At 46.6% G+C, this 12,294-nt stretch overlaps 1 protein-coding gene across 1 annotated transcript; it reads left to right on the plus strand.

Moving 5' to 3' along the window:
* Positions 1-3,136: 3,136 nt before the first annotated feature.
* LOC110305969 (gasdermin-A2-like) lies at positions 3,137-11,773 on the plus strand. Its single transcript, XM_021178155.1, is given in 9 exon segments — positions 3,137-3,350; positions 3,539-3,719; positions 4,956-5,118; positions 6,085-6,181; positions 6,652-6,741; positions 8,947-9,101; positions 9,576-9,690; positions 11,236-11,309; positions 11,531-11,773. Coding segments are annotated over 9 exon segments (1,332 nt in total).
* Positions 11,774-12,294: the final 521 nt, after the last annotated feature.

Consider the following 12,294-nt stretch of genomic DNA (forward strand, 5'->3'; position numbering starts at 1 on the left):
CCATTTCTTTCTGTCTCAGGACCATCTACAAAGACACCTTTCTGGCAACTCCCTACCCAACCCCTCTTCTCGTACCAGGCCAGGGCCCAGTGCCTGAGGTGGGGCACTTCAAACAGATTGATGCTGGTGGAGTCTGTGGGAGTCTACATCCCAGCCTCCACAGAGATATAAAGCAGCCAGTCCTGATAAGGGACAGTCAGTCATTCCCTCACCCTATAGACAGAACAAGCTCTGGTTCCTCACCACACACCTACTGCCGGACAGAACCCAGCATCACCCTTCCCTGGTAAGATCAATGATGGCTGAAAAGGCAGGGGGACACTCTGGGGAGCAAGGGGAAGGTTGGAGCCAAATGGGCATTGGATTTCTTTTTTTTTTTTTAATATTTTTTATTACGCATTTTCCTCAATTACATTTCCAATGCTCTCCCAAAAGTCCCCCATACACCCCCCCACTTCCCTACCCACCCATTCCCATTTTTTGGCCCTGGCGTTCCCCTGTACTGGGGCATATAAAGTTTGTGTGTCCAATGGGCCTCTCTTTCCAGTGATGGCCAACTAGGCCATCTTTTGATACATATGCAGCTAGAGACAAGAGCTCCGGGGTACTGGTTAGTTCAGAATGTTGTTCCACCTATAGGGTTGCAGATCCCTTTAGCAACTTGGGTACTTTCTCTAGCTCCTCCATTGGGAGCCCTGTGATCCATCCAATAGCTGACTATGAGCATCCACTTCTGTGTTGGCATTGGATTTCTTATCCTTTATCATGGCCATAAAGTTCCCCTGGGTTTCACTGGGTGTAGGGCTCATAGTAGGCCTTAGGGTGAAAAGAAGCAGCCCTTTGAGGGCCACTCTGGTGAAGGGTAGGTACTTCTAGGTACACTCAGTTGGTCTCTGGAGAGACTTAGGCCATCCCAACCCTTCCAGGAACAAGGGCTGGAAAGTATATTGTAGATGACAGAATGGCCCCAACATCTGTGTGTGCTCTTCCTGTTTCCCTGCCTCTGTCAAGTACTACAGAAAGGTGAGGCCCATGGAGGCTAGCTGATGTGTCTGATCTTTTCCACCCACCAGGAAAATCTGGGTGTGTCTCCTGGATGCTCAGGTGAGATACCTGGACTTCAAAGACAGAGTCCTAAGATGTCAAACTTCCAGTCCTTGCAGGTCCCACATCTGTTTTGTCCCTTTCACCCTTGCGTGTTTCCCAAAACCAAACTCTCTCTTTCTATCCTTCTTTCTACCAGACATGGTGCCTGGTGCTGGTGCTGGTGCTGATGCTGGTGCTGGTGCTGGTGCTGGTGCTGATGCTGGTGCTGGTGCTGGTGCTGATGCTGGTGCTGGTGCTGGTGCTGGTGCTGGTGCTGGTGCTGATGCTGGTGCTGGTGCTGGTGCTGGTGCTGGTGCTGGTGCTGGTGCTGGTGCTGATGCTGTAGAGGTGATTAATGTCCATTTCCTCCCCTCTGGGAAGTTACAGTTGAGTAGGTGAGGCAGTCAGGTTGACAGATGGTAACAAGATGAATAAGCAGGTGTTTCAGAAGTAAATATACAAGGAGCCTTGGGAATACAAGCAGAATCAGCAAAATGTCCAAAGGAGTAATGTGGTGAGCAGGTGACTTGAGTCTTTTTCCTCCTCTTCTTCTTCTTCTTCTTCTTCTTCTTCTTCTTCTTCTTCTTCTTCTTCTTCTTCTTCTTCTTCTTCTTCTTCCTCCTCCTCCTTCCCCATTCTTCTCCCTTCCCCTTTCTTCCCCCTTCTTCCCCTTTCCCCTTCCCCCCTTTTCCCTTTCCCCCTATCCCCTCTCTTTCACCTCTCTTCCCCCTCTTTCCCCCCTCTTTCCCCCTTTCCCTCCCCCTTCTTCTTCCCCTTTCCTCCCCCTTTCCCCTTTTCCCCTTCTTTTCCCCTTTTCCCCCTTCCCCTTCTTCTTCTTCTTCTTCTTCTTCTTCTTCTTCTTCTTCTTCTTCTTCTTCTTTCTACAGCCATGCTCACCCTGAGCTCAAAGGTTAATTTATTTATTATATATAACTATACTGCAACTATCTTCAGACACACCAGAAGAGGACTTCTAATCACATTACAGAAGGTTGTGAGCCATCATGTGTTTACTGGAATTAGAACTCAGGACCTCCAGAAGATCAGTCAATGCTCTTAACCACTCCAGCCCTTGAGTTGAGTCTTTTTTTTTTTCATTTTTTCTTTTCTTTTCTTTCTTTCTTTCTTTATTTATTTATTTTTTGTTTGTTTGTTTATTTGTTTGGTTTGGTTTTTTGGTTTTTTGGATTTTTGGATTTTTGGTTTTTTGGTTTTTCAAGACAGGGTTTCTCTGTATAGCCCTGGCTGTCTTGGAACTCACTTTGTAGACCAGGCTGGCCTCGAACTCAGAAATCCGCCTGCCTCTGCCTCCCAAGTGCTGGGATTAAAGGCGTGCGACACCTTGCCCAGCTTTGAGTTGAGTCTTAAAGGATGAATTTGAATTCTTTTCATTGGAAAGGGGATATATCATAAACAGAACCAACAAAGGCAAAAAAAAAAAAAAAGTGAGCGAGAGAAAGGAACTGGAAAACTGGCCCACTATAGCCAGGCTGCTAGGAGGTAGGTGGGAGGGAAGTGTAGGGTACAAACAAGTGTACCCTTGCCAAGAAAAGGGCAACTGAGGAAGCTGCCCAGCTTAGACTGCCCAGGCAGCTGGGCCCAGTGTGGTTGCTTCCTTTCCCTGGTGTCCCCAGGTCCTAGCTTCAACTGTCCCTTAGTGTGGGAATACACTTCACTTCCACTGCTGATGACATACTCTGGCTGGACTCTGTGGCTCTAGGAAGGTCTCTTAGACCTTCCCCTGGCTCCCCAGAGTGTCCAACCTGCCCTCTCAGCTGAGAAGAAATGAACATGGAATGAGAAAAGAGCCCTTAGCAAAGGGAAAGGCTGGCATCTTGTGTCAGCCATGTGAACTCTAGAGTTTGGGGTTGTCCATCACAAAAGAAGGACTCCGTGGGCACCTTCCAGATCCAACATGCAGATGGCTCTAATTGTCTCCCCTCTACTCTACGAGTGAAGCCTGGTGACAACCTCTTTACAAAGACCTTACCAGGTCTTAATGACCCCAGTGGCTGCCTGGACATTGTCCATCTCCTTCTCCACAGAGACGATGTCTATGTTTGAGGATGTCACCCGAGCCCTGACTAGACAGCTGAACCCTAGTGGGGATCTGACACCCCTAGACAGCCTCATTGACTTCAAACGCTTCCGTCTTTTCTGCCTGGTGCTGAGGAAGAGGAAGAGCACACTGTTCTGGGGAGCCCGCTATGTGCGCACCAACTACACTCTCCTGGATGTGCTGGAGCCAGGCAGTTCCCTCTCAGGTCAGCCTCTCACCCAGAGCTCTGAAGGATGCTGTGGGGCTAGGGCCAGCCATCCTGACCACAAGGAAGATCCTCAAGCTCTTCTCTCTGATATGGTTAGGGGTCACCAAGCCCAAAGTTCTCTCTGGGGGTGCTGATGAGTGGGGGTACCTCTCAGCTCAGCTGCTTCTGTCTTTTCCTTCCCACAGATCCGACACTCCTTGGCAATTTTAGCTTTAAGAATATGCTGGATGCCAGAGTAGAGGGAGATGTGGACATACCAAAGATAATGAAAGTAAAGGGGACTGTGGGCCTGTCATGAAGCAGCACCCTGGAGGTGCAGACGCTCAGCGTGGCTCCCACTGCTCTGGAGAACTTGCACAAGGAAAGGTGAGAGGACAGGGCTAAGGGGCTGCCAGGATCAATATTTGATAAATGGAAGTTCATGAAAGTAAAAGTTTCTGTAAGGCAAAGAATGCTGTCAATAGGACAAAAAGGCAGTGTACAGATTGGAAAGTATCTTCAACCTACATCTGACAGAGGGCTAATGCACTGAGTTTATGAAGAAACCAAGAAGTTAAAAATTAACATCCAAACAACATAATTTAAAAATGGGGTTCAGAGCTAAACTGAGAACTCTCAGCAAGGGAATCTAGAAGAGCAGAGAAGCACTTAAGGAAATATTTGAGTCTTTAGTCATCAGTGAAAAATCAGTCAAAACCTCTCTGTAGTTCCATCCTGTACCTCTCAAGATGGCTAAGACCAAACCTCACAAGATAGCACACACTCACAAGGATTTAGGGAAAGGTGGGAGTATAAATTGTACAACCACTTTGGAAATCTATGTGGCAATTTCTCAAAAAAAAAAAAAAAAAAAAAAAACTGAGAGTAGTGCATGCAATTGGAAGTCAAAATAAGGCAGAAAGGCACAGAAGGACAGAAGATCCAGGATGGTCCACATTTAGGGGGAATCACCCAGTTTAGTGAGTGTGGGTCACTGTGATTTCAGCAACGTGAGATTCCAATGGGATGATGAACACACAGATAATCAGTATGGCTCACTCTTTGAGAGGTTTGCCAGTAGGCAAAGGAGAGAAATTGGGCAGTGACTTGAGGGAGAACTCAGGAATAAAAGCAGATGCTGTAAGGACAGAGATGTGTTTTCATATGGAAGCAAAGTGGAGGAGGAAGTGGAGAAGCCAGGTGATGAGCCTCCAGCTGTTTGCACAGTTTATGGCAGTTTATACCTGGGAGGTAGTTAGCATCATCTCTGTTTTATAGATGAGGCAACTCAGACTCAAAGCTGCTGCCCTACCAGGAAGCCGAAGTCTGATTTTGCATTGTGGGCTGATCTGAGCCTTCATTCCTTCCCTAGCACCATACTGTCTACGATTGCCAAATTTAAAAACCAGACACTAAGGGGCATAGTGGCACATACCTTTAGTCCCAGTGCTTGAGAGACAAAGGCAGGTGGGTCTCTGTGAGTTCAAGGCCAGCCCTGGGTGCACAGGCCAGCCAAGGCAGTACAACGGGAACCTCTCTCAAAAATAAAATAGTACAAAGCACAGGTGGTGGCCCTGGTAAAGAAACGCTGAGGGTGGTGTCTTCCTGCTTCTCCTGCTTTAGGAAACTGTCAGCAGACCACCCGTTCCTGCAGGAGATGCGGGAATACAAGCAGAACCTGTATGTGGTGATGGAGGTGGTGAAAGCCAAGCAGGAAGTCACTCTGAAGCGAGCTAGCAACGCAATTTCCAAATTCTCTCTCAACCTTCCCTCACTGGGACTACAGGTTTGCTATACACAGACATAGAGAGAAAGACACAGAGATGGAGAGAGACAGACCACACACACTGTCCTTTGCTCAGTGGTACCCAGCAGGCCAGGTCTCCATAGGCCACAGACAACACAGAGCAAGTTCAGTGATACAGGATTTGTCCTCACCCCTCCCCTGCTCTCCTCTCTGGTATGGTGGTGCACACTAGTAATCCCAGTACTCAGAAGGCAGAGGCAGGAGGCTCACAGGTTCAAGGTCAGTCTGGACTACCTGGTAAGATCCCAGGAAGAGGGCAGTTTCCTGCTTTCAGAATGTCCTTACTTATAGATGAGTCACACAGGTAAAGCCCAGTAGAAATAAGTGCATCTCTTATAATCTATACATACATCTAGTGAGTATGTTCAAGAGGAAAGGTATGGGATTGGGTCCAGGGGAAGACTTCCCGAATGAGATAAAAATGGGGCAGCTGGTGTGAAAGAAGGAGGAACCTGGGATATGGGGCAGGATGATCCACAGGCAGGTGCTAGAGCAGGTCTGTCCAGTTCCTCTGCTGTCCAGTCCAGAAGCAGGGGATGATCACTAGAAATGAATGGGAAGGGGGCTGGAGAGATGACTTAGTGGTTAATACCACTGACTATTCTTCCAGAGGTCCTGAGTTCAATTCTAAGCAACCATATGGTGGCTTACAACCATCTGTCATTCGATCCGATGCCCTCTTCTGGTAGGTCTAAAGAAAAAGACAGTGTACTCTTATACATAAAATAAACAAATGAATGTATATATTTTTTAAAAAAAGAAATGAATGGGAAGGCTTCAAGGGCCATAAGTTCAGAGCACAAAGAAAGTCAACTGGAGATCCTACTGAAGGCTTTCCTACTGCTTGTGTCCTCAAAGACTGTCAGACCCAGCCCTGTACCTGCATCCTGCCCCTCCTGCTAATGGATCTCAGAGAACTCACAGATTCTCATTGTGTAATCCTAGGGGTCCGTGTATGAGAAGGATGAAGTAACCATCCCCAAGGGCTGCGTCCTGGCCTATCGAGTGAGACAACTGATCGTCTATGGGGAAGATAAGTGGGGTGAGCAGAGACCAGCATGTGCTTACCTCAAGATAAGGAATGGCTGCATCTGTGCAGTGGCATCCTGGGCCTCTCTTGCAGTGTGAGGGGATCAGGCGAAGGTGGGGGGAGCAGCATCTTATATTGCCCATTGCTGGCGACAGAACAAAGGTTGCTCTAGATGAAGGAGGAGACCTGGGTTTCAGGTGTCTATGGCACTGGAGAAGCTGTGGGGAGTGACCCAAAAGCCAAATGAGCACAGCCTCTGACTTCAGAAGCCCAAGGAGGAGACGGATTCTGACAGCAGCACTGGATTGGTGATTGGGGCGGGGTGGGGGATGCTATTGTAGGGAAGAGCTTACAACTTCCAACAGTGAAGGTCAGGTAAAGAATTAGATGGGGCAGTTGAGGAGCTTGGGGTTTGAGGCTGAAGAAAGAAGGGTGTGGCAGGCTGGTGATGACCTCCTGATGCCTTCTCTTGTCCCTTATAGGCATTCCACACATTTGTACTGACAGCATGCCAACCTTTAACGCCCGGTGTGTGCCTCAAAGACAAGGCAGAACTGTCCAGATGATATCTGGTAAAGTCTCCCACCCTAAAATAGGAGCAGTAGCTCCTATAATCTACCAACAAAAACATCTGCTCTTGTTTCCTGGGTCCTCAGACAGATAGAGGTATGGGACATAAAGGAACAAAGAGACAGGGGCCATTACACAGCCAGAAACAGAGAGATTTGGAGACGGGATGTGTTCCAAAGTCGTATGGGTGAGTGTGCTCGCAGAATCTCCATGTTTCATAATGCTACCGTGAAACTGTCTTAGCCAATGGCTTTAGGGAAGGGCAGCAAAGAGTTTGTCCTGACAGATGTTCTTTTTGTGTTTTCAGAAAAGCCAGGAGAAGGGAAGCTCATATCTAAGTGTTCCTTTTGACTTAAGATCAAAACCTTAGTTTTCCTCCCTCCTACATCTTGGGAATGGCCAGGAAGATAGTGGGACAGATCTCAGCAAACAGCTGTCCCTCAACTACAGCAGAACTCCCAATAAGAAGCTAGGATAAGGGGGCTGGTGAGATGGTTCAGTGGGTAAGAGCACCTGACTGCTCTTCCGAAGGTCCAAAGTTCAAATCCCAGCAACCACATGGTGGCTCACAACCACCCGTAATGAGATCTGATGCCCTCTTCTGGTGTGTCTGAAGACAGCTACAGTGTATAAATAAATAAATAAATAAATAAATCTTTAAAAAAAAAAGAAGTTAGGAATAGAATAAGAAGTTCCAATAAAAACAATAGAATGGAGAGATCTATAGACAAGATGTGCAGGAGATCTGCTGCCCCAGACCTTTGCTGTCAGCAGCCTCAGTAACTGTCACCTGTTCCGCATGTATCTGCTGCCAGGAACTGGGGCAGCTGGTGCTGAGTCACTCAGGCTGGGTGATACCAGTTCAGCCTGAGTGCCCTTTTCACATTGTGTCAGTTCTTTTTTTTTAAATATTTATTTTATTTGCCAGGCAATAGTGGCTCATGCCTTTAATCCCAGCACTTGAGAGGCAGAAGCAGGCAGATTTCTGAATATGAGGCCAGCCTGGTCTATTGAGTGAGTTCCAGGACAGCCAGGGCTACACTGAAAAACCTTGTCTCGAAAAAACAAAAAACAAAAAAAAAAGATTTATTTTATTTATATAAGTACACAGTAGCTATCTTCAGACACACCAGAAGAGAGCATCAGAACCCATTACAGATGGTTGTGAGCCACCATGAGGTTGCTGGGCATTGAATTTAGGACCTCTGGAAGAACAGTCAGTGCTTTTAACTACTGAGCCATCTCTCCAATCCCCATATTAGTTCTTGTCCATTCCTGCCTCCCGGGACTAGAGCAAGAGGATTCTGAAGATTTTTTTTTTTTTCAAAACAAGGTTTCTCTTTGTAGCACTCACTGTCCTGGAACTCACTCTGTAGACCAGGCTTACCTCGAACTCAGAAATCTGCCTGTCTCTGCCTCCCAAGTGCTGGGATTAGAGGTATGCAACACCACTGCCCGGCTAGGATTTGTTCTTATCTGTCTATTTGCCTCTTATTTTCTCAGTGATCCAAGATTCTGATGTTGGAAAGGAGCTTTGTGAATTTTTTCAAGACTTTGCTACACAAGCAGGAAGAGAAGCATTAGAGTGGAAGGGGAAGAAAGAGAAAGTCAGAGAAAGAGAGGGAGAGACAGAGAGACAGAGAAGAGAGAAGCCCTGGGTCCTGGAATTACAGCCTCTTCCAGGAAGCCATTTCCCCCAACACAGAGTAGATGTACTTTTAGAATTCAGGCCACTGAACAGACAGGCTGCAGTTCACAGCCACTGTCCCTTGATACAGACCCACTGCTCTCTGAAATAGTCCCAGTGTCCCCTTCACTAAGTTATCAAGACCATCATTTGTCCACAAACAAGAGAAGAGGAAACAGACTTTTCCTAAATGTCTGGGTGGAATAGTTGAAACTAGAAGTCAACTACTGTGCACAGATAAAGAATGAATCCTGGGATACAGGGTGGTGGTAGTTGTAACGGTAGTGCAATTAACTGTCATGTTAGTTGAAGGCAGGGGGTCTAGTCTACATCTCTGCTCAATTTTTCAATTTTTTAGCATAACTTCATAACCACACCCCTTGGTAAAGTGGAAAAGTCAGATAAAAGCTGGAAACAGGGCACCGGGTCCTGAAGAAGGGGTCAAAAGCCTACATATATATATATTCAGTGTGAGAGGGCACCAGGTGAAGGGTGTCTGCCCCATTAACTGTGCCCCTAGGGGAGATGCATGAAGACTTCAAGACATTAAAGAAAGAGGTTCAGCGAGAAACTCAAGAAGTGGAAAAGTTGAGTCCAGTAGGGCGAAACTCCCTACTCACTTCCCTCAGCCATCTCCTAGGAAAGAAGAAAGAGCTCCAGGACCTTGAGCAGAAGGTGAGAGCCCAGAGCACAGGGAGAATGGAGGGAGGGAAGTGTGGGTGGTGGCGGTCATTGCAGATGGGGAGGGGAACTGGCAATGGCACAGTGACCAAAGGCTGCGGAATAAATAGCAGATATCCTTCCCAAGGCTGCCCAAGTGCACCTTGGCTGCTAGACTACCACTGGCCCCTTTATCCCTGAAATAAGAGCATCAGTACAGGGTTCCCGGAAGTGGGGCGCACCCTCTGATGGCCAGAGGGTACCATCAGCCTATGGCGCCCCCTGCTGGATAACGGCTTATACTTTCCAGAGCTCAAAACCCAGGGACCAAGGAGCCTACCACCTACCAGTCCAGCACTTTCTAGGACCTGACCACACACAAAAGAAACAGGGAGTGGGAGAGAGTCAGCCTCGGCTCACAGATTACTGTGTGCCAAGAGCTAGGTTAGACCTTCACCGCAAGTATTAGTCACCCAGTTTTCCTCACAGCTTGAACGGGCTCTAGACAAGGGACAGGAAGTGACCCTTGAAGCACTCCCCAAAGATGTTATGCTGTCAAAGGATATTATGGACGCCATCCTCTACTTCCTCGGGGCTCTGACAGGTGAGTGAGAAGTGAATCAGATGGGTTTCTTTCTGTTATAAGAGTAAATCATGTGAATGATTCCCAAATGAATGAATGAGTGGATGCCAGGTGCCTTATAGTGTGTATGTATGTATATATATATGCGTATATATACATATATGTGTGTGTATATGTGTGTGTACATATGTATACATGTGTGTGTACATATACTTATGTGTATGTATATATACCTATGTGTATGTACATATACTTATGTGTATGTGTATATATATATGTGTATATGTATATGTGTATAAATGTATGCATATATATAAATATGTGTGTATGTATATATGTGTGTGTGTATATATGTATGTGTATGTATATATGTATATGTATATATATACACGTGTGTGTGTGTGTGTATATACATACACAAGGACCTGAATTTAATCCAGGTATTTGAGAGAGAAAAAAATCAGCACCAAATTGGTTTCCTTCCTAGGGTTTAAGTTGATCCATTTTTTAAAAGATTTATTTATTTATTTTATGTATATGAGTACACACTGTAGCTGTACAGATAGATGGTTGTGAGCCGTCATCTGGTTGTTGGGAATTGAATTTAGGACCTCTGCTCAATCCGGTCGGCCCAGCTTGCTCAGGTCAACTGTGTTTGCTCAGTCCCTACTTGCTGCGGCCCAAAGATTTATTTATTATTATAAATAACTACAATGTAGCTGTCTTCAGATGCACCAGAAGAGAGTGTCAGATCTCATTATGGGTCATTGTGAGCCACCATATGGTTGCTGGGATTTGAACTCAGGACCTTTGGAAGAGCAGTCAGTATTCTTACCTGCTGAGCCATCTCTCCAGCTCCTGTTGGTCCATTTTTATTTTTACTTTTTTACATTCTCAAACCTTCTGCATGGGGCCAGGTCCATCCCTTCCACATTGCTGCCAACCTGTTAGCTTTAATTTCACAGTCACTGCTCTTCTGATCTTGTGCCTGTATTTCCTCCTGACCTCTGCAGGACACATTTTCCCACTGAAAAGAACATCTCAGGCCACACTGGGTACAGAGTGCCTAACTTAACCCTAGGCTACAGAATGAGATTCTGTCTCAAAAACAAACAGAAAGTACATGACTTCTCCCAAAACTGCTTCGAAAGATTAGAATTTTGGTTGGCTGTTGTTTTTTAGATGCGGTCTCACTATGTAGCCCTGGCTGGCCTGGAACTCACTATGTAGAACAATCTGGTCTCAAACTCACAAGGTCCATATATATATATACCTCTGCCTTCCAGAATACTGAGACTAAAGGTGTGTGTCAGTTTACCCAGTCAAAAATCACAACCTGTTTTAAGTTAATGACCAGCAAAGGTGTATGTTATAGAGCAGGTGTTCATCTGTGGATGGATGGACGGTGGGATGGGTGGATGGACAGATAGATGCGTGGATGCATGGATTAATTGATTAGAGTGTGCTAACACTATTTAGAATCTGTAGTTCCATCTGTACCAGCAGCAAATCTTTTGTTTCTTTGTTTGTTTGTTTGTTGTTTTCTTTCTCTGCTTTTCCCTCCAGAGCTAAGTGAAGAGCAACAGAAGATTCTAGTAAAATCCTTGGAGAACAAGGTCCTGCTGGTGCAACTGAAGCTGGTGAGAAAAAGTGACAGATGCCAGGGGGCGTTCAGGGCAGGGGATGAGGGGGGACGCTAGAAACTGTGGGAGCATGCAGACCTACTGTGCTCACAGGCCCCAGCCTTATCCCTAGAGGAAAGTCTTCCCCTCTCCCTAGGTCCTTAGGGTACTCAGTCTGCTCTGGTAGGAGGGAGAAAGCTTTCCAGTTCCCCATTTCCAGTCACCTTGGTCCCCTGCAGGTTGAAAACATCTTGGAGCAGAACTTCCTGCAAGATAAAGAGGGTGTTTTCCCCCTGCGGCCTGATCTGCTCTCCTCCCTCGGGGAGGAGGAACTGATCCTAACAGAAGCACTGGTGGGACTAAGCGGCCTGGAAGTCCAGAGATCAGGCCCCCAGTACACGTGGAATCCAGACACTCGCCACAACCTCTGTGCCCTCTACGCTGGCCTCTCCCTCCTTCAGCTGCTAAGCAAGAATTCCTAATGCACCTTCTCTGCCTGCTGCCCTAATGCCTTCCCAGCCTTGCTGTACTCTGTCTGTAACACTGCAAGACACTACAGAGCCTCCAGGCTGGGGACGACTGAAATGCCAGCTCATCCTGCCTCTCCATCTGTCTCTCTACTGTCCTCCAGCTCAGCACCCACTAAGCCCATCTCCTGATGCTTAAATCTTGAAGATACTGAATCATTCAAACCCTTACCACTTTGAGTCACTTCATTTAAGGGTGGGGTAAGGTCTGGGGAGATGGTTGTTGTGGTGGGGGGGGGGCACAACTTTAACCCCAGCACTCGTCAGTCACAGGCAGGTGGATCTCTTAAGTTTGAGGCCAGCCTGGTCTACAGAATGAGTTCTAGGACAGCCAGGCCTACACAAGACAACCCTGTCTTTAAAACAACCACAACAACAACAACCAATACCACATTCATTTCCTAGTCTTCCCATGCGTGTCTCTAAAAAATAAAAATAATGGCCATATGAGAATAAATGGAAAATATTATGTCAAT

Source organism: Mus caroli, chromosome 11 (genome assembly GCF_900094665.2).
Source record: "Mus caroli chromosome 11, CAROLI_EIJ_v1.1, whole genome shotgun sequence".
NCBI classification, from domain to species: Eukaryota; Metazoa; Chordata; class Mammalia; order Rodentia; family Muridae; genus Mus; species Mus caroli.